General features: G+C 37.7%; 1 protein-coding gene across 1 annotated transcript in view; it reads left to right on the top strand.

The window, feature by feature from the left end:
* Positions 1 to 22292, top strand: part of Stpg2 (sperm tail PG-rich repeat containing 2) — a 338340-nt gene that overhangs the window by 122262 nt on the left and 193786 nt on the right. The window contains exon 11 of the mRNA XM_057793774.1: positions 4951 to 5110. Coding sequence (XP_057649757.1) covers positions 4951 to 5110 — 160 coding nt within the window. The remainder of the gene's footprint in view (positions 1 to 4950; positions 5111 to 22292) is intronic.

Below are 22292 nucleotides of genomic sequence, written 5' to 3' on the forward strand. Positions count from 1 at the left end.
GACACCAGGACCACAATAACTCTTTAAAGGAAAACATTTAATTGGGACTGGCTTACATTTTTAGTTGTTTAGTTCATTATGGTCAGAGCAGGAAGCGTGGCCACATGTAGGCAGACATAGTACTAGAGAGGTAGCAGAAAGTTCTATTTCTGGATCAGCAGGCAACAAGAAGAGGGCCTGGCCTGAGCATTTGGGACCCCTAAATCCACCCCAGACACATCTCCTAATCACTGTCAAGTAATACAGCTCCTCAACAAGCAAGCACTCAAACATATGAGTCTATAGGGACATTTTTATTCAACCTACCAGAAGTCCTAAGCAAATACTCTGGATCCCACACTCGACCTTTCAGAGTCCATATCTCTCATCTATTCCTGTCCCAGTCTTTCTTCCAGTTTCCTGTCTAGCTTTTCCAGTTCACATCTAAAGATTTATTTTTAATAGTCCTTCAGATACTTTCAGCTTTACTTTTTAGTTGTCTTGTCTTCTCGTATTCAAAATATGGCAACCATCATAAGAAGGAAGTTAGTATCTGTCTTAATTAGAGTTTCCATTGTTGGGATATAAGAGCATGGCCAGAAACAACTTGGGGAAGAAAGGGTTTGTCTCATCTTAAAGCTTGCTGTCCATCATCCAGTAAAGTCAGTGCAGGAACTAAAAAGAAGCAGAGGCCATAGAGGAATAGTGCTTGCTGACTTGCTCTCATTACTTGTTCAGTTTGGCTTCTTATAGTACCCAGGACCACCTGCCCATGGGTAGCATGATCCACAATGGGCTGGGCACTCCCACATCGATCATTATTTAAGAAAACACATTATATGTTTGTCTACAGGCTGGTCTTATTGAGGTATTTTCTCAACTGAGAGTCCCTCTTCCCGAATGACTCTAGTTTGTGTCAAGTTGACATAGAACTAGTAAGCACAGAATGTATTTGGCCCTTGCTATAATGTGGATCCTAAGAACCACTTATCTGCAGGTGAATTTACTGTCTGCCTTTCAGAGTTCAGTCCTTTTTCCACTTGAGCCATTTTTCAAATGCTCCGTGTTAAGCTACAGCTGTGGTTTTAGCTTTCCTGGTTTTTATTCCTCTATTCTAATCTATGTGCCCTTGTGAAGCTCTGTTAATTCCACTTTTCCTTAGACCAATCCTTCCAATCCTCGACAAACTCATTCTTTAAACCATGCGGAGACCTAGTAAATGCCCACAGGGAAGGAAACAACCTGAATTCCTGGCTGGCTCAGAAGTGCTCCTCCTCTTCTTGAGTTTGGTGCATAAAATCCCCTTGTCTTTGCAGCTCTCCCATAATCTTAAACTAGGAATAAAATGTTACCAAGTTGATACATCAGTAACAGTTTTGAGATAAAAAGCAATTTATAAATAAATAGTCTCTGTCAGTATTATTCAAAGGTTAAATTTGCCAGAACAATCCAGTCTTAGTTGCAAAGGCACAGCTGCACACATAGGTAAAGTGAAGATTGACGGAACTCACAAGTACTGAGGCATTCATTACATTCACCTAATTAGGTAGGTGCAGTTTAAAAGTTGGAATCTCACAGGCCATCCCGTAGTGCTATATTTCAAGAGAAAGCAATAAATAGCCTAAGTAACAAATGTCAAGAATAAAAAGCTTCCTTTTTTTCCCTCTGGCAGCTGCCATCAGATGTGCTGAAGTGGCTGATACAAGTGCATTCAGGAGCTATGGAGAAAGAAAGAGTTCTATGGGGTGCGCTTCCCCCCAAGAGTTCCTGATGGCAGTAACACTAGGTCTCTGGGCTCAGCGGGGCTCTCTGCACCACCCAGCCTGAAAACTAGGAATAAAAGGTCTAGTGGTCATGTAACATAAGGATTGCTATGCATCCTAGTGGCCAGTTTCTTAGGGTGCAACTTGTCTGTTCATCATGGTGTTAACCAGCTGACTTTGCCCAAAGCCATTTCAGCTCATTTCAGAGAAGAGAGACTGACACTGCTGTGGGATTCTGAGGGTCTTGGATTCTTACTGGGTTTATGAGGATTCCACATGTATATTTTTTTGAGGTTATCCTCACAAATCCATTCTATAAAGCTCCCAGAAGAAATCCTGGATCGCAGAAGCAGTCCACAGCACAGGTGGATATAAATTACTCAAGTCCAGTTGCCAATTTGTTACAGCATGAGAGTCAACTCATGGGAGAGATGCTCAGTTGAGTCTTTAGCTGGGTTGAGGGTACTAACAGTGAAGTCAGTGCTGGTAATCACGGTTTTGGAAGATCAGAACCCATGCACACTTCCACATGGCTGGGGCCAGACCATACAGGAAATTCCATATGTCAGAGTCACAGCGAACACTGGAATTTGAAAATTCTTATTTTGGATGACACTAGGAACTGGCACCTGGGGTTGTAAAGTGAGCAACTTTAGCGGTTCTGAATATGAGTACTTCCCCATGGGCTTTGAACTAGAGAGTACTGAATGATGTCACCAAGTTTATGAAGTGGTTTGTACAGAGTGCTAGCAGGTTGACTCCCTTACCTGTAAGGTGGTTCGAGCCAGTGAGTTTGTTTACTTCCTGGGATTGAATTGTTTGTCCTCTTTGTTTGCAGATTAACATACTAGAGGGTTTTCCTATTAATGTCCAGCCAGCATCTCTTTTCTGATGTGGGGGTCTCATTGAGGGCTTCATCAGGGCCATCCTGATGAAGATGGTGACTGTGTTGGTAGTGGTCACAGTAAACCCCAGCATGCCACCCTAAGAATCTTACAAACATTAACTGTACCAGTGCTCGGTGGGGTCCTTGACTTTCGGAGGTGGAGGTCAGGAGCTTGACATTCACTTTTTTTTTAATGAGACCTCTCAAATCTCTCATTTGCTCTCTCATTTCTGCTTTTGTCTGCTGTCCCTGGGATGAGTACCCACTAGTTCTGCTGTTCTCCTCACTAGTGTGAAATGTTAATCTTCTCTGCTTCTTTGAAAGGGTAGCGTTTAAGCATATGACCTAGATTTTTGCCCTAGTTTTAAAAGAAAATGAGATCAGGAAAATGAGAATCAGATATTTTTAGCTTTTTGTGTTGGAAAGAAAATTCAACTGATACATGACCAGGGTTCAAATAGTAGGCTTGGTGGTGTCAGCTTGGCACAATCTGGAATCACATGGGAAGACAGTCTCAATAAGGAATTGTCTAAACTGGAATTGCCTGTTGGGTCTGTGAGGGAAATTCTTGGATCAATTGAAGCAGAAAGACCCAACCTTAATGTCGGCAGCACCATGTCCTGGGCTGGACCCCGGGCTGAGTGAAAAGGAGAGTGGGTTCCACTCTGGCAATCATGCGTGCACTTAGTCTGTCTCTCTTCTGGACTGTGAATGTGTCTAGTTGCCTCAAGTTAACTCAGTGACTTCCCAGAAGTGGGGACAGTTACCTGGGACTGTAAGCTGAATAAAATCCTAAGGATCACAAGAAAGGTGGCATGTTCTTATGCACATGGGATTCTTTTCCGGCCATGCTTCTCAACTCATTCAGGGCACTAAATACTGGAATAACTACATTCTTGCTACTAGGCAGAGTTCCACATTAGTCATACTAAGCATTGTTTGAGGATAGTTACTTAACAATACCTTGTTCAGATAAGATGCAGACTAAAGATAAATAAGATAAGTCAGGTTAATAAGCAAGCAGCGAGTAAGTTTTCTGGTAAGCATAACTAGATTTTTCTTTCTCTGTAGTAAAAGCACCAACAACTTCTCTAGTAACCTAAACTCTGGTTAGCCTTATGTTTGAACTTACATTGAATTATTTTTTTCTAAAATGGTAAGGTACATTAGTGTTCCTGTACAGTCAAGTCCTCGTGTTTTACTTTTGTAGACCTATTTTGTCCTTGTACTATCTCTATGATTTATACAATTATTTTCATTTTATTAAACAGCCAGAGGGTCACAAAGTTGAGTGGTTAGTTTAAGGTCACACAGCAAAAAAGCATCAGGTAGTTGAAACCCATACTTAACCAAAATACTCCCTTGTATTTCAGTAAATCATTAAAATTTATACATTTTAGTATTTTATAATTTTTATGTGAATGGGTATTTACTTACATGTATGTCTATACATCATGTACATGCCTGGCACCCAGAAAGGCCAGAAGAGGTGTCAGATCCCCTGGAACTAGAGTTACAGATGATTGTGAGCTACTGTGTGGGTGGTGAGATTTGAACTTGGGCCCTCTGGAAGCTCTTCTATTGCTCTTAATCACTGTGCCATCTCTCCAGCCCCCAAATGTTTTAGTTTTTTAATGCATATGGTAGGTGAATTGATTTAAAAAATAATATAGCATACAAAATAATTTGTGCAGAATTTTAAAAAAAAGTTTTCATTGAGATAATTAGATAATACTTTAAGGCATTAATTATGCACCTAGTACATGACATTTGTATTTTAGTTTAGAATTATTGTTATAATTAATATGTGGTTCATATTGATTAAAATGCAAATGTAGCTGCATATCATATAAAGAACAGTAAATGATGAAAGCAGAAGCTTTCCAACTTAATTGGAACCTATTAAAAATGAAAGAAGCAGCCTCATTTTGCAAACAAGTCAAGTATGCTGGTTCAGAATAGTAAGGCAGGAATAGCTTTGCTGTCTATGAAAACACATTCTCATTGTTCTGAGTCTTGTATGGAATTCAGTGTTCATCTATAAAGTTGAATATGGGCATCTGATCAATGTCATGAGGTCTACTCTTTAAAGTATTCTGAACTTAATTTCATGATTCTATTTTCCTTACTTTTGGATAATGAGTATTAATTGTATTATAAAGATGATTCTGTGGAATCTATGTTACAATTTCTGTTTGTAATTAGAGACATTTTCATATATTTCTAAGCAGTGCTTTTGCTAAGCGTTAACACTTATCTAGCATGTAGCTGGATGTCTTTCATATAAAGTATGCCTGCGCTTATCTCTCACCTTTTTTCTAGATGATGCCAGCTCCAGGCAGCTATGATGTTCAGAAATCGTATGACATGTCCCAAGTTAAGCACAACTACATGCCACCTCGTAGTTCAGTGGCTCAAAAAAAGCATTCTTCGTTCTTGAGTGCAACTCCTCGGTGCCTGGGGAAAATCGATGATGGGCCAGGTAAGGATAACTGTTCTTTGAGCCTGAGGAGAAGCCACAGTTTCATAGTGAATGGATGACCACAGTCACTTCACGGTGGTAGTATTTAAAGTACACAGACTTCCCTCCAAAGGAAAACAGGGAATAGTGAAAAATGTGAGACTTTTTATTTTCAAATGTAAAATTTGTCTAAAGTTTATGTCTCCTTATTATTCCAAGGACATTTTATCAGTTTTAGTTAAGATAATAAATTCATCTGGCATTCTGTTTTGTGAAAAACACAGAACTCTTAGCACGTAAGATGTTATTAAAGGAGAAAGACACTTTCTTCCAATTTGGAAATCAATATAATAAAAGAAATACACGCCAGTTACGTAAACTTATTGGGTACTCTTGAATGTCAAGAATGCAGTCTCAATGGTTAGCTTTGTCAAATTATTGAAATTGTGAAATGCCCAAGGCATTTGTGAAGCACACGTGTAGGTGTGTGCATGTGTTCTCAGACAGGATTACTCGAGGCAGGAAGGCCTGCCATGATGAGGATGGTGGTCTCTGAGGGGCTGAGGCGCTGGGATGGATGAAGATGAAAAAGGAGAATGTCAGCTGAATACTGGCCTTTTCTGTTTCCTGGTCCAGGGAGATGAGAGCAAGTGTTCTCAATTGCGGTGGATAGGAGCTGGTCCTGTGACCATGCCTTCCCTACCATCATGGGTTGCATTGCACAAAACATGAACCCAAGTAACCCTTTTCCCCTTAAATTGTTTATTGTCAGGATTAGGTCACAGTAATGAGAGAAGTGACTAGTCCAGCAGTGAATATACAGAGAAATATATATTTGAAAGTTGAGAGTTATAAAAATGATTTAGCATGACCTCACTGCAGACAGAGTCTCTGCACCCACCCAAGATCAAGAGCCAAGTGAGTGTCTCAGTCTCATACTGCCGCTGGGGCAGTGGTGACATCCAGACCCAGCTGCTGCTAAAGACCATGTTGGGGTTCGTGGACCTACCACAGCTGAGGGTCTGACTTGAAGTCTGGGTTCTTCACTGCCACTAATGGTCCCATAGAGGCTCAGGGTTGAGGTCACAACCCGAGTCCTTGGTGGTGTCTGGTGACCACACAACTGCTGGAATCATTCCCAGCTGAGTGACCGCTCCCTCCACCCAGAGTCAGGATGTCCTCTGGGCCCTGTCTGGGTTCATGGTCCAGCCGCATCTGGTGTCTGTGTTGATATTTGTGGCCAGTGGCACCTCAGGAGGCCTTAGGAGTCATGCGAGATGGCAGAGGGCTATACTCAGCATCTCCACCGTTTACTGTCCTGAGAAAGCTGGTCTTATCTCTGCTGCACTTCAGCAAGAGAGCCGACCCCTGCACTACTGCTACTTTGTCAAGCTTCAGCTTTGCTCTAAGTCAACATTAAAAACCTAGCTGGTAGTGGTGATGCTTCCTAACTGATTAGTATGAAAAAAGTTCTTTCTTTTGATATATTTATCATTATTGAAGGAGCCCCTGCACAGAAGGGGTTTCCTCCCAGACACCAGCTAAAGCACAAACCACACTTAAAACACCTGTTTTCACAGAGAGATCTTTCGTGAATCAGAAAAAAAAAAATGTTAATGTAATTACTTTCTGATTCAGGCAGAAAACAACAGCGAATGACCTTGCCGGTGTAATTTTTAAGAGGATGAAAAAGAGAGGTCTCAAGAACAATGGCACTGGGTTTTTGATCCTACTGCACGTACTGGCTTTGTGGGAGCCTAGGCAGTTTGGATGCTCACCTTACTAGACCTGGATGGAGGTGGGTGGTCCTTGGACTTCCCACAGGGCAGGGAACCCGGATTACTCTTAGGGATGATGAGGGAGGGGGAGGGGGAGGGAAATGGGAGGTGGTGGCGGGGAGAAGGCAGAAATCTTTAATAAATAAATAAACAATAAAAAGAAAAAAAATAAAATAGTTTTATCAAACAAAAAAAAGAAATAAAGTAGTGACAATTGTTTATTCTGCTTGCTATTTAGTCATTGGTAGTTTTGTTTTACTCACTTATTAAAAAGCTATTCTTATTTTATGTACATGTGTAAGTGCCTGCATGTATGTCTGTGCACCTTGTGTGTGCCTGGTGCCCATGGAGGCAGAGAAGGGCATTGGATCCCTGGAGTTGGAGTTACAGGCAGTTGTGAATTGGTGGTTTTGGGTTCTTGGAACTGAACCCAGGTCCTCTGCAAGAGCAATAAGTGGTTTTAACTGCTGAGCCAGCTCCCCAGTCCCTTGTTTTACTTTAATACTTCTGAAATGGACTTTTTCATATAAATAAAAATTTCATTATATATCAAAAAATTTTATGGTACTATGTTATATATAGAAATAAAACTGTAGGACTATTTAAATTTAAGAATATGGGATGCTTATTTGCTATGATTATTTTGAGGGCTATGCTTTTTAGAACGAAAGAATAGATTTTATTATCTTTTTTTACTTTTAAATAAAATTGAAAATTAAAACCAATTTCTTGGCTTTTTATATTTGTAGATAAAGATTTAAGAACAGAAGTTGGTAAATATATGAACAATCTTCTAAGATTCACAGATTTATAAAGTATTTATCTACTGACTCAGCATTTTATTGCCGTGTTTTTATTTTAAATGGCTTTAAGACTTTAACAGGTATGGAAGGATTTTGTCTTAATTACAAAGGAAGCCTTTCCTTTGACTGCATATATTTAAGAAAGATAAAACTCATTTTCATTAGTCTAAATTAAACAGTGAGAGAGTATATTTGCAATCAGTATGCTGTATCCCATTAAATGTTGTGTAACCAATAAAAACACATTAGAATCATTTAATGAAGAAATTATTAAATGAGGTGTATCACATTATAAAGCAATCTCCTTTTATTACCCCAAGTTTTAATTCATGGGTATGTAAATGATTTTGTGATTGATCCAACTCAGGTAATGTGAAATTGCTAAGTGGAAAAGTACTTAAATATTACTTTACCTCTTATATTGACCTGCTTTGGAACATTTAGTAGGGAGAATGCCTAGCAATTTTAAGGAGAAAGTGGGTGGTGAAAACATCGTTGAGAGTAGAAAGTTGGAGAGTCTCCTTAGAGGTGGATGTGCAATAAACTAGCAGTCTTCTTCAAGGACAAGTTGGAAGAACAGTTCAAATATATATGTCTGACCCCACATTCTGTTTCTAATGTCATCCTAGTGGAGTTGTCAATGGCCAGCACTTTTAGCACTAGTGACGGCAGTTATCAAATTAAAGTTTAATTTCCTAAAAGAAAAGCGAGGTTCAGTTGATTTGAGTGTCAACTTTAATGGAGTTCCACTAAAAAATGTAGAAATGCTTTATGTTTTATAAAATTTGGAAATCTTGGCAAAAAGATAAAATTAATTTTTCATTCATTCATTTCATTCTGTTCTGAGAGCCTGCTATGTTTAAACTGTATTCAAGGTCCGTGACACTGTAGCAAATAAAGACAAATATCCTTGCTCCTCAGGGCTTAGCTTCAGGTATAATATATATATCGGCTAAGTGAATGAGCCAGATGGGGAAGTGAATGAGAGACAGAAGAAACGATGCAGTCAGAGAGACATCACATCTGTGGGGAAAGGTAGGAGATGCAGAGGAGTAGGGTTCAGAGTGAGATGTGAGTCCTTTAGATAGTGATATGGAAGGAAGCCTCACCGCAAAAGCAACTTTTATGTAACTCCAAAAGGCTCACTTTTGAAAAAGTTTGCTTTTCTGTTTCTTTTTCTTCATCAATCTAAAAATAGTTTCTCATGTCAGCAAGATAGCGCAACAAGTAAAAACATTTGCCCAGTAAGACTGTGACCTGAATTCTGTCTCCAGATTCTAAGTAAAGGTGGAAAGAAAGAACCAACTCCACAAGTCGTCTTCTGACCTTCACACATGACCCCACACTCACATTAGACAAACATGCACAAAGATTAAATTAAGAGTTATTTTTTTCTTAAAATCTTGAAGAAAAATTAAATGCCTTAATTTCAAAATAAACAAAAAAAATTAATCTATAGTTCTTTCTTTTCTTAGAGAGGGTTTTGCTGTTAGCCCAGGTGCCTTAAAAATCACACACTCAAAACCCTCCTGGTTAAGTTCCCAGAGTGTCTGAGAAAACACATCTGTGCCTTTATTCCTTTGTTTTGGTTTATTTCTCCTTATCATGACGTGCAGCCCAGAGCTGCCTCAAACTGGAGATGCTCATGGCTTTGTCTCCTCAGTGCTGCAATTGTCAGCATGTATCATGGTACTCAGGATATTTACATTTTTAAAATGATTATTATTACATTTTATTAATTGTAATCATCAGTGTGTGTGTGTGTGTGTGTGTGTGCGCGTGCACGTGTATGCGTTCTCACATACTCTTGCCACAGTGTGCAGCTTGCTAGAATCAGTCTCTTTCTACTCTTTGTTTTCTGGGATTGAATTTAGTTTGTCATGCTTGTGCTCTTTCCCACTGAGCCATCCTTTTTCATTCTTTGTCTCATCTGTTCACACCTATCTATTGTATTTTACCTGCATAGAGTTATCCATATCTCTTCCCTAGACCCTTACTCTATACCTAACCTCTTTGGTTATATGGATTGTAACTTTCTTATCGACAACTAAACAGCTAAAATCCACATAATATTCCATTGTGTGGATGTAACAGATTTTTCAGTTTCAGTTTTCCATTAGTTTGGTTTGATTTTATTTCTGCTTTCATGTTTTAAACTGTTTTCTTCATTTTATTTTATTGTTTGTGTTCTAGTAGACTTCTTTAATGAATTTATTTATATTTTCTTTTAAGACCTTGGACATATCCATCATAGCAAATATGAAGTCCTTGTCTTATGTTTCAGTTATATTTCACTTTTCAGGGCCTACTGCAGTAGGGTTGTTGGTCTCTAGAGGAGACATATTGTCCTGGCTGTTATTTATTGTGTTTTTATGCTGGTGTCTGGGATTCTGGGTATGTGATGGTTGTAATTCTAATGTAATTCTATCTGATTTGGTCTCTGTTGGGTGGGTGTTCCATTCCATGATTTCTGTTGCCTTCTCTGGTTCTTAGAAGAATGTGGAGGCTGTGGGTTGCTTAGTAAGGAAAGCCAAGATCCATCCAGGTGTGGCATCTGGGGGTCCCAGGTAGAACTTGTCTTTAGGTATTGGGAGCTTACAGGTGGGGTCAATGATGAGGATGGTCTGGAAGGGGGATGCCGAGAAGGCCCACAGGAAGGAGGAAAACTGGGTGTGCCACTATGAGCTGCATAAACCCCCTCTCTGTAGCAGGCAGTGAGCTTCAGAGCTGGAGGTAACTGGTGGATGGGAGTGGAGGACAGGAAGGAGAGTGGATAGGACTAGACTGCCTGGCAGATGTAATCCACGGGTTTCCAGGAAGTTGTCCTCAGGAGCTGGTAGCTGAGAGAAGGGGACTGGCGGCAGTAGAAGACTGTGGGAGAAGGTCTGTGTGAGAGGTCTCTGCAGGGAGGCATGGAGGGAAAGAGGAAAGGAGGCTGCATCAGGTCTGTTACAGAGATGGGGTAAGAAAGACTGGAGGATTGCAGTTGGAGGAGAGGGGGGAGAGGCCTATGTGATACTCTCAAATTTCTGAATGAAGAAAAAACTTGAAATTTAAAGTATATTTTTATTAGAAATCCACTGTGAAATTGAGTGATTATCACAGCAGTACAATACCTAGAAGAAAATATTCATCGCTTCAACCTATCAGGTAGTGACTGACTTTACTGTGCAAGTGTAGATCGTTTCTCAGGAAGATAACATTATGATTTCTGCATCAGATTCCCAAAGGAAATTATTTTAAGAAATAAATATAATTTATCCTGGAAGTTAATTGAACGTATTCCATGAAGCTATTTTTTCACTCTTTTAATAATCATAAGTAATACCTTTGATATAAAAATTACTGTAGTGTGAAAACTAATTATTTCTTCTATTTTCTCAGTGACGTGTAATATTCTAGTTTTCAAAGTACCATAAAGCTTGTCCAAATGCAGCTCTTTCCTCACACTGAGTGCTGTTAACAGTTTACAGTAAACATGGAGTGGTTTTTGTTTGTTTGTTTTTCCTATAGAAGGAATGCTTGATTGCATTTTTTTCCTGAGACGTTTGAATGAATGGTAATTCTGGCATGAGGAAAAAATATGAGACTCAATTTTTGCAATATGTTTATTTTAGCATAAAATTAACAAATTTCATTACCTTTTCAACCTCAAATTGTATTTGTTTTTTTAGGTACCCTCTAATTTTAAATACCTACTCTTTATACATGTGTTAAGAATGATTGATTTGTTAATAAACATAGATTGTGGATAAAACTAACCACATATTAAGTACATGCATATTAATTTTCTTAAGAAAAGATTTAAAAATATTTTTCAGATAATATATTTTGATCACATTCTTTCCCCTCCTCCAGCTCCTCCCAACTTCTCTCCACTTTCTACCCACCCAACTTCATATTATTTCTTTCTCTTCGAAACAAAACAAAAACCAAAACAATAGCAAATCAACCAGCCAACAAACCAACCAGGCAGCTAAACCAACCATCCATTCAATCCATCTATCCATCCATCCATCCATCCATCCATCCATCCATCCATCCATCCATCCAAACAACAAAGAAAAACACATACAGAGTAAGATGGAATCTGTTTGTGCTGGCAACTACTCCTGTGAGTAAGGCCTGCCCTGGAGTGTGGTTGCTGTACCCCGTATCATTCCGCTGAAGAAAATTGATTATCACTCTCCCAGAAGCTATTGATTTCAAATAGTTTTCAGTTAGGTTGATATTTGTGCTCACTTGCCCTTCTTCACACTAGGATTTTGTCCGGCTTGACCCTGTGGAGGGCTTGTGCATGCTGTCCCAGTCTCTGTGTTTGTACATCAGTCCTAGTTATGTCTAGAAAACCTTACTTCCTTTGGATCATCTACCACCTCTGGCTCTTATAAGTCCCCCCCCCTTTTTTTTTTTGTGTGTGTGTGTGTGTGTGTCTTTTCAAGACAGGGTTGCTTGATAGTGTTGGAGCCTGTCCTGGAACTAGCTCTTGTAGACCAGGCTGACCTCAGACTCACAGAGATCCACCTGCCACTGCCTCTGCCTCCCAAGTGCTCTGACAAAGGGTGTGTGCCACCACCACCCAGCCAGCTATTCCACTTCTTCTCCAGCATAGATCTCCAAGTCTTGAATAAAGGAGTATGATAGTATGATAGACATCCCATTTTAGCTAAGTGTTCCAAAGTCTCTCACTGTGCACATTGCTCAGTTGTAGGTTTCAATGTTAATTACTGTCTACTGCTAGAAGAAGCTTTTCTGATGAGACTTGTGTAGTGGATATGGCAATATGTCCTTAGATTTTATTTTGATCGCTATGTTCATTTAGCAAAATATTAGTAGTAGCTCTCCTATAGGGCACACAAACTAGTCTCAGGCTCATTGTTTCATTAACAGCGTCAGGTATGAGTTTCATTCCATGGATTATGGCTTATATTAAATTGAACGTGCTTGGCACTCCCATAAAATTTGTGCTACTATTGCACCAGTGCCGGGTATATCTTACCAACCTGTCATGATTGCAGCTTGTAGTGTTTGTAGGTAGGCGAGGTTGATGATTACTTTTTGATGCTGTGAATAACAACCTTCTGCAGCTCAGAAATTGAGGAGGAGCCATGGAATCAGTGAACTCATCACTCAATTTGATTTTTCTATCTGACCAGTAAAACTTAACTCTCTGGGACTGGAAGCAGGGCAAAACTTAACTCTCTGGGGTTGATGGAAAAGGGACACACACACATACACACACACACACACACACACACACACACCCCTTTACTGTCTTTCTATCATTTCTCTCTTTATCTCTTTTTTTCTTACCTCTATTCAGATGTATCCATTCTGTGTCTCTTTTGATGTCCTTCCTTCTAACTTTATTTTTTCCTTACAGCTTATAAACCCAGTAAAATCTTTCAAACAATATAAAAATTACCACGTGGTTACATTCTATTTTCAAGTGAATGATTACAATTAATATAAGAAAAAAACCTGTTTCCCATTTTTTTCACATGATTAAACATTTTATGTATGCAGGTGAAAGACAAACTTTTCCTAATAACCCGTATACGTTCATGTACAAGCAGCTTGTTATAGATTAACAGAATGTAAGCAAGTGAAGTATTTTTCTCAGCCAGTTCTTTTAATGGAAGGTTGCATTTTAGCAGTTACAAAGAAAGGATCAATCACTTTATTATTATGTTAAAAGATAATATTATAAAAACCTTAAAAAAATCATAAATTTAAACTTTGTATATGAAAAAGAGTCAACTTTACTTTAAATCCCCAAGGTGCATACCCACTTACCAAATTTTTTTTAATATATCAGAAAGCTGAGGGCAGAAATGGGTACAGGAATTAATCATCACCCTTGATTACCAATCCATCCTAGCAAGGGAAGTACACCAGCCAGCAACAGCCAGGCAGTTCCTGTTCCCTGACCTCAAGTCCCTTGTACAACTATTAAAAGCATGTCTTTCTAAACTTTAAATTGTTCCCCAAGATTTTGTACCTCATTGCCATTAAGAAAAACATTTAAATCTAACCTTAAGTCATTATTTAAAGTTTTGTTTCAGCTACGATGAACAACAAAACCCATGGACACATTTCTCAGCATAGGATTAGAAGAACTTGAGCTAGTCTAACTTTTGGGATACAGTTGTTTTCCTTAATCAGTAACCTAAGCCACAGTCAGTATGGCTCCTCAAGGTTATGCATAAGTCCTAGTTGGGTGACACTTCCTTGTTCTTATTTTCTATCCCCTGCAAAGCAGGGCAGCACCATATCTTGCCTTTGCCTATATTATTTTTCCCACTAAACTAACCTCCATCCCAATTCATTATTATATTTATTAAAAACCCTAAAATCATCAAAATTCTATTTAAGTTAACACTAATATTGCATAAAATCATTGCTTTAGTTAAATTGTAAAGTTTAAGAAACCACCTGCATAATAACCACAGTAAAAAATGCCCAGCAGAATGGGATATTTCCATGACATAATCACACTACATTAATGGTTTTGAGAAGGAACAAATGAGCCATTGGGAGAGAGGAATATGGATGGTGTAAGAGGAAGGACAGGAAAGGAGGTAAATGATGGAGAAGATACTAAAAAAAGAGTGTCTAACAATAAAAAAATATATTAAATGTGAAATTCTGAGACTTTAAAAGAGGATTTATTTTAACTACATATGTGTGTATGGGTATATGCATTGGATCCCCATGGAGCCAGTGTTTCAAGGAGTTGTAGGCTGCCCAATGTGGGTGCTGGAAATGGAACTCAGGTTTTTGGTAGGAGCAGTATGTGCTTTTGACTGCTAAGCTATCTATATAGTCCCTTGATTTGTCATTAAAGTAGTTTTTGTATATATGAAGCTCATACAAAGCTAAGGGAGTTGTCTGGGTTGAATAAAAAGAAGGAATAATTAATGGATATGATTAAATCCTTGAAAATGTAAGTACTCTCAGGAGACTATATTTATCAGAAGCAAAGGGGAAACTCCCAGGCATTTGCATCTTTCAGATGGTCATGTAGATAACACAACAGAAGAGGACCAACATAGACTAGACATGTGTTTGTTGTATATCTTTCAATTAAAAATTTAAACTGCCAAAATCAAGTCAACTGATATTGCAGCAAACTGGAAATCACAATAGCAAGACTTACTCAGATTATTTATTCGAGTTTATTATAGAGAATAATTAGGAGCAAACTTTTAGAACTAAAATTGCTTTTGAATCCACAAATTTAGAAATATGCATGGAACAAATATATAACTTATAATAAATGTCTATAAACTAAAGTAAAACATTAAAGAATCATCCTAAATCTGTTTACAACCTGACATAAAATATCTAAAAGAGAATAAAAGTCTTGCAAGTAAGGATTTTGAATAACAAACTGGGATAAGCTGAACCTAGGGTCATTAGAAGAGCCAGTGTCCATGAAGAACTAAGAGTGACTGTGCACAAAGCATGGTACAGGGTTTATTTTTTTCTCTCTGCAGTGAATTACCCTGTATCTTCAAATGTTTAATGAATAATGTGCTTAAAGCTTTTACTTTTAGAGAAACCCTGTCTTGAAAAACAAAACAAAACAAAAAGCTTTTACTTGTGTAGGTTGGTTAAAAAACAAAACAAAACAAAAAAAATGCCGTTTTTAGAAGCCAACAAATGAATAAATACTTGTTTTAAAGTAATTTTTTATTTATTCATTTATTTTAAGAATTTTATATGTGAGAATACTATATTTACTTTATTTTTGCCCCTTCCTTTCTTTCTCCAACTCTTCTCATGTCCTCCTGTAGGCAGACATTTTTGTCCCAACAGCCAACTCCCAAATCACAAATCACGTGGAGACTTTTATTAATTATGAAAACTCAATGGGAAGCTCAGGCTTGTTTCTAACTAGCTCTTACAACTTAAATTAACTCTTCTCTATTAAGTTAGGTGCTGCCCTGTGGATGACTTGTTTCCTTCTCCTGCATATCCTGTTTCCTTAGCGTCTCAGCGTCTCATTGCATCTTTGCCCATCTTCATGACAGCATTCTCTGTGCCTAGAAATCCTGCATAGCTATGGGCCAGTCGTCTCTTTATTAAACCAACCAGAGTGACATTTCTTTGCAGTGTACAAGAAGATTATTCCACAACATCCTCTCTCCTACCTCCTTTGAAATTTATGACCTCTTCTAAATGTCCCCCCCCCCCTTTCCTGAGTCTAGTTAGTATTGACTGCATAGTACTTGTATTTTATAATGCAATAAAATACTTTTTCTTTTATGTGATAATTTTAATAAAAATAGCTTCCTGGAACATTTTATTAAATGTGAAGTAATGGCATAATAATCAAATCATGAGATTTCTTACTATATTTTCATGAGGTACATGTTGGCTTTCTGTTTTGCCTTATTAAGAATTCATCAATTCAACAAAAGATTATTGAGTAGTGTGCTCTGTCAGGCATTGAAGGCTTCTTGCAGGCAGGGGCTAAGTCTGTTTTTTCTTGAACCCCAGAGCCTGATATATGGAGAATATTAAATAAATATGTAAGTACGTATTCAAATGATCTGTTTTCCTTATCCTTTAATGGGAATTGGTACTTCAAGTTCTTTACGTGACGGTATACCTCATGCAGGCTCTAGGGTAGTGTTCTTGGGTAGTACTTGCTAGTACCTGGTTATTTATTTCCTTAGGTTCCTTTTGTCTTTACAAGTGGATAGTTCCCACAAATAGCCATTCCTTTTCATGGAAGTATTTGGAAATTGGAAGTTGTAGGAAAACAGATGTCATTATAGAAGACACTATTGAATTCAATAAAACCACCGAAAGTATGTGAATTTTAGCAATATCATATAACAGAGAGAAGTTGCTGTAAAATTGTCCCTATATTATGACAAGAATTGCCAGGCAATTGTGTGTTTTACACATATACACAGTGGAAAATTAAAGCCTGTGAGTGTCTGATTTTAAGTGAATTATTATGGCTACTGTCAGGATTGCTGTCACAGACCAGCGCCTCACTGTTAGAGTGTGGAGTTGTCTGCAGGGCGTTGGTTGCCCCCACACCAGACACAGAACTTTTAAGTTTTTTTTTGTTTAGATAGGGCATCATGATTCATTCTTATCCATAATATTGCATAGAAATAATGCAACTTTTGCCAGGCAGTGGTGGCACATACCTTTAATCCCAGTACTTGGGAGGCCGAGGCAGGTGGATCTCTGTGAGTTTGAGGCCAGTTTGGTCTACAGAGAGCGTTCCAGGACAGCCTCCAAAGCTACACAGAGAAACTCTGTCTCAAACCCACCTTCTTCAAAAAAGAGATAATGCAACTTTTAACTTGATTATCTATTGTCATTTCTCTTTCATTCTCTTTTCTGTCTATTTGGTGAATATTTATACCCATAGCCAAGAAGAAAGTCTCTTGGAGATGATCGCAGAATAATGATGACCACAGTCCTTGAATACTAGTGTGAAATAGATCTCCCACACCTTTACTCCTACCTCTCTGAACTAGAATCTCACGTGATTGTTTGGCTATAGTTTTCCTCAAGCAAACTGTGTCTGGGGGCATTTGGCTGTGACTGGATCATGAGGATTTTGCCTTTTTCAGGGAGGTAATGCATTGGTAGATTCAGAATTTGAACTGATATTTTGGAACTGATAGCTCAGTTGAATTTTGGGCCAGGATGGAGGGACCTGAGTAAGACATGCCCCAGTGACCTTCTTCTTCCAACAATAGGTAAGGGGTTAGCTCTACCACATGCTGCCTGCAATGACTTTCAGCCTCGCTACAGACTTAGAACAAAATGGAACCAGCATGAACTGAGACTTTGAGCCAAAACAAATCTCGTCCTTTATCTTATTTTCTCAGAGATTTGCTATAGTGAGGCAAAGTCTAATATACCATGTGACAATAAACATGTGGTTTTCTTTGTTGTTACCATCCTAACATTATCCTTAAAAGATGTTAAGGTGTGTTTCTTAGATGCAGCAGAATCTCCATCTAATGTGATCACAAGTTTTGCTGGGAATAGTAGTCTGGGCTGACATTGTTTCTTGCAGACTATAGCACATCCATCTAGGCACTTCTGCCTTTTAGAGTCCTCAATTAAAAGTCAGAGGTTGTTCTAATAGGTCTGCCTTTATGTGTTGCTTGGTCTTTTTCCTTTGAAGCTTTAAGTATAGTTTTTGTTCTGTAATTTAATGTTTTGATGATTATGTGGTAAGGGGATTTTCATTTCTGTTTCAGTCTTTTTCATGCTCTGTATTCTTTTTGTACTTTAATAGGCAATGCCTTCTTTATTTTAGGGTAATTTTCTTCTATGATTTTATTGAAAATATTTTCTGTGCCTTTTACCTGATTTCTTTTCTTCTTTCTTTTACTATTAATTGTAGACTTGGTCTTTTCATGGTGCCCAGGATTTCCTGGGAGTGGTTTGTGCCAGGAGTTTTTTAGATTTAACATTTTCTTTTCTGATGTATCCATTTCTTCTATATTGTCTTCAATGATTGACACTTTTTCTTCCATCTCTTGTATTCTGTTGGTGAGTGTAGTCAGCTTTCCTTCAGTTGGGTTTTCTTATTGATTCTATTTCCAGGTGCATGCCTTGAATTCTTTTTATTTCCTTCTACTGTTTGTGTTTTCCTAGATTTATTAACAAATTTATTCATATCCTCTTTAAGGACCTCTATCATATTCATAAAAGATATTTTAAGGACTTTTTCTTGTGCTTCAGCTATATTGCAATTCACAGAGCCTGTTGTAGTAGGGTTTGTAGGCTCTAAAGGAGACATATTCTCCTGATATTTATGTGTTTTTGCACTGGTGTCTAGGCACATGAATTTGGGATGATTGTAATTCTAGGTACTAATATCTAGTCTTATCTTTGTTGGGTGGGTGTTTTGCTTCTTGTTTTCTGTTGTCCTCTCTAGTTCTTAGGAGAGTATGGTGGCTGTGTATTGCCTGGTAGGGGATGCTTCTGAGACCTTGTCAGGTATAGCCCCTGAGAGTTCCAGTTAGAATATGTTTCTGATTCCCTAGCTGGCCTGGTAATTTTCTGTTTTGTAGAAATCTGTGAGAGGAGTGTGCTCTCACAGAGAACTTGGGCCAGGTGTAGTGGGGAAGCATCCCTGTGGAATTCCATTTCAGGAACCCTTCCCTTCAGCTAAAAATGTTTTTCCTATGTGCAGTTACTGGAGTAATAGCAGCAGCATATTTTCAACTGTAACCCATTTTATTGAATAAGACAGGAAGCATAATGATAGAAATTAGGACACTGAAAAGACCAATATCTCATGAAATGACAATTGGTCAAGGAGAGAGGGAAGGACAGAACCGAGGAGCTTGACGTCCTTGACCTGCTTCTACTTGTACATAGTCCTTGCAGCTTTTCCAGCAGAAGGTGATCATCTTTGCCCTGTTAATTTAACAGTCCAGGAATTAGAAAACTGGTTTCTAATTCCAGTTTCATCATTTTCATGTAATTTACTGTTGTTACTGTTTCAGCCAGGTATGACATTCCTTTCAATCAAGTCCAATTCTCTAGAATGGCTCCTTTTTGGAAATGCTATACTCTTGTTCTAAAATGAAATTAAAAATCAGATACTTGGAACAGTAAAACAATTCCTGTTCTATTAAAAGATAAAGTAAATTTTAAGAATTAATTTAGTGTAAGACAACTGAAATATAAAATGCAGCTAGACTCTATGCTGGCGCTTATACGGAGGCAGAATGCTGGTTGACATGCTGGCCATGTGCAAGGCTCAGATCGTCCACTTTGTCATCGTTATCGCAGCTGCATTTCAATTAAAACATGTTGCGATTTCCTTCTTCTTTCTGAAATATTTTGAAACCCATTAGTGTGTCAGTGTCTTGGCATTGCTCTCTAATTGCAATAGATTTGAGTGATAAAAATTGATTTTGGTAGATACTTTGTAGAGTCAGCATTGGTTACCTGAATGCATTAAAGTATCCTATAACTTAAAATGCCACCGTGTTAGAAGTTTTCATCACCCGGGCCTGAGATTAGGAGGGCAGCTTATTCTTTATTAAGAAAGATGTGCATTTAGGGGGAAGTGTAATGAGATGTAGAATTCTAAGACATATTTAGATTGAAAGTGTATTTTAAAAGTGTTCTTTCCACACATAAAGCTAAATTATCCTAATTTAGGTTCAGTGTATCTATCTTACCAAATGGTAGCATTTTAGTAATCATATTTTATATGTAATATTTTATTGTAAATTTGTTACAAAGCAATTAACAGGAATTGTAATTTATATTACTAGACATCTCTCTGCCTTTACTTTTTAATGATAATCCATAACCTTAAAACCATCAATATTTTAAAATAAACATTTCAGGCTGTGAATGGCTGTACATGCCCTGTAATTCCAACACTGGAGCCTGGACAGGCCCCCATGAGTTCCCAGGGCAGCCAGCCTAGCCAAAGCTTCCAGTTTAGTGAGAGATCTGAGCAATAGAGGAAGGCACCTCAAGTTCTGTTCTGGCCTCCCAAGGTGTGCACATGTGTGTACACACCCACACCCTCATTTGTGTACGATAGAAATACACAAAAAACACACCACACCCCAAAATTTTGCATTATGCACAAAGAAGCAATGATTTTTCACTGTATCTCTCAATGCATTTCTTTCTGTGAAGCACCTGTGTAACCACTGTGAAGATGAGGGAGCATCACACCATGACCCCCAATTCCAGCCTCTCACTAACTTGCGCCCACTGTTTTATCTCTTGCACCACTGATTTTCTTTGGTTGTTTTTAATTCATGTATGAGGTGAATTCCAAAGTATGTATTATGCTCTGTCTGGTTTCTTTCTCTGAAGCTTGAAATCTGCAGTCTGTAATCCATGTTGTTTCAGGAAACAACAATAAGCAATATTTAGTCCACCCTAAGTAGAATAATGTATTACATGTTCTTTCTTTATTCTACTGCAGATAGAAATTTGGTTTGCTTTCTTGGTGCTGCTCAGTGTTGTGGTGAGCATTCATACACACATATATATATGTATGTATATCTATGTATGTATGTAGGTATACACATACATATAAGCAATAAATATATATATATATTTCATGATACATATGATCAATAACTATATATATATTCTTGATACATATAATTATAATACATTTCCTTTAATTATATTCCTGGGAATGAAATTTCTGAGTTGTATGGTTTGTGGATGTTTTATTTAACAGATCTTGTCTAATGCTTTTCTTAAATGAATCTAGTGATTTAATTTCCTCCAGCAATATATGAGATTTGCATTTGCTCCAAGATTTTCCAAAGTACGGTATTGTCAGTCACTTTCATTTGTCTCATCTGACTTAGAAGCATTTCCTTCAGCTTGTCATGTGCATTTTCCTTATGGCTAACTAAAAGTTTAATCTTCTGTATGCTCTCTAATTTAATATTTTCTTATAAACCAATTCTTCATATTTTGACTACTTATTAGATTATTTTATTACTGATCTATTATTATTCTTTATAGGCAATATCTCTAATATGTTATATCACATTTATTTATTCATTCATTCACTGTCTTGTTTATGTGTGTATGTATGTGATGTGGGATTCCCCTCTGTACACTATGAATAGGTTTTATTACCTTTGGTTAATAAAGAAGCTGATTTGGCCTATGGTACAGCAGAATATAGCAAAGCAGGAAATCCAAGCAGAGATAAAGGTGAAAGAAGGTGGAGTCAGGCAAATGCCATGTAGCTGCTGAAGGAGAAAGACACTAGAAACTTACCGGTAAGCCACAGCCTCGTGGTGACACATAGATTAATAAAATTGAGTTAATTTAACATGGAAGGTCTGGATGGCTGGGAAACTAACACACAGTCTCTGATTACATGTGTGTATGTGTGTGCGTGTGCACTCACACTTGTGCCGTGGTATGTGCTCAGAAAGCAGAGGATAACTTGCAAGTGTCAGTTCTGTCTTTACACCATGTGTTTCCCAGGTATTGAACTAAGGTTTAGTATCAAGCACCTTTATCCTCTGAGTGATATCTATGGTTATACATACATTGTAAAAACATTTCCTCTATGACTTCTTTCATTTTATTAATAGTTTATTGAGTACTAAGGTACCAACTTCTTCATTTAATATGATCAAATTTATTAATCTTTTCTATTTTATTGTTTTTAACATCTTAAGAACTGCTTTTCTATCAAAGTTTAAAAGAACTTTTAAGAGAAACTTTGTTTTGGTATTCAGCATCAGATCCAATATTTTCTCTAAGAATGTCACACATGTATTTGTTTGATATTCTTATGTATGTGTAGTTTATGTGTTTCTGTACACATATGTGTGTATGCCCCATCCTAAACCCTTGTCCTTATTTCATTTGTTTCCTGGTTGGGAATATATTGGCAAATACTCTGATTTTGCATTTTAGTAAATACTTTTGGTTTTGTTATGTGCTCATGTGATAAAGTTTACATAACTCCAAAAATCTTTGTTCCTCTGAGCCATGCTTCTTAAAATCTCAAATTTGTCCAATATAATATTTTTTGATTTATATCTATCTGTTACTTTTTCATGTATCCTTATATTTATTATTTTTTATATTGGTTCATCCTTCATGGGTCATTTACATTTC

The sequence above is a fragment of the Chionomys nivalis genome, chromosome 18 (assembly GCF_950005125.1).
Source record: "Chionomys nivalis chromosome 18, mChiNiv1.1, whole genome shotgun sequence".
In the NCBI taxonomy this organism is placed as follows: domain Eukaryota; kingdom Metazoa; phylum Chordata; class Mammalia; order Rodentia; family Cricetidae; genus Chionomys; species Chionomys nivalis.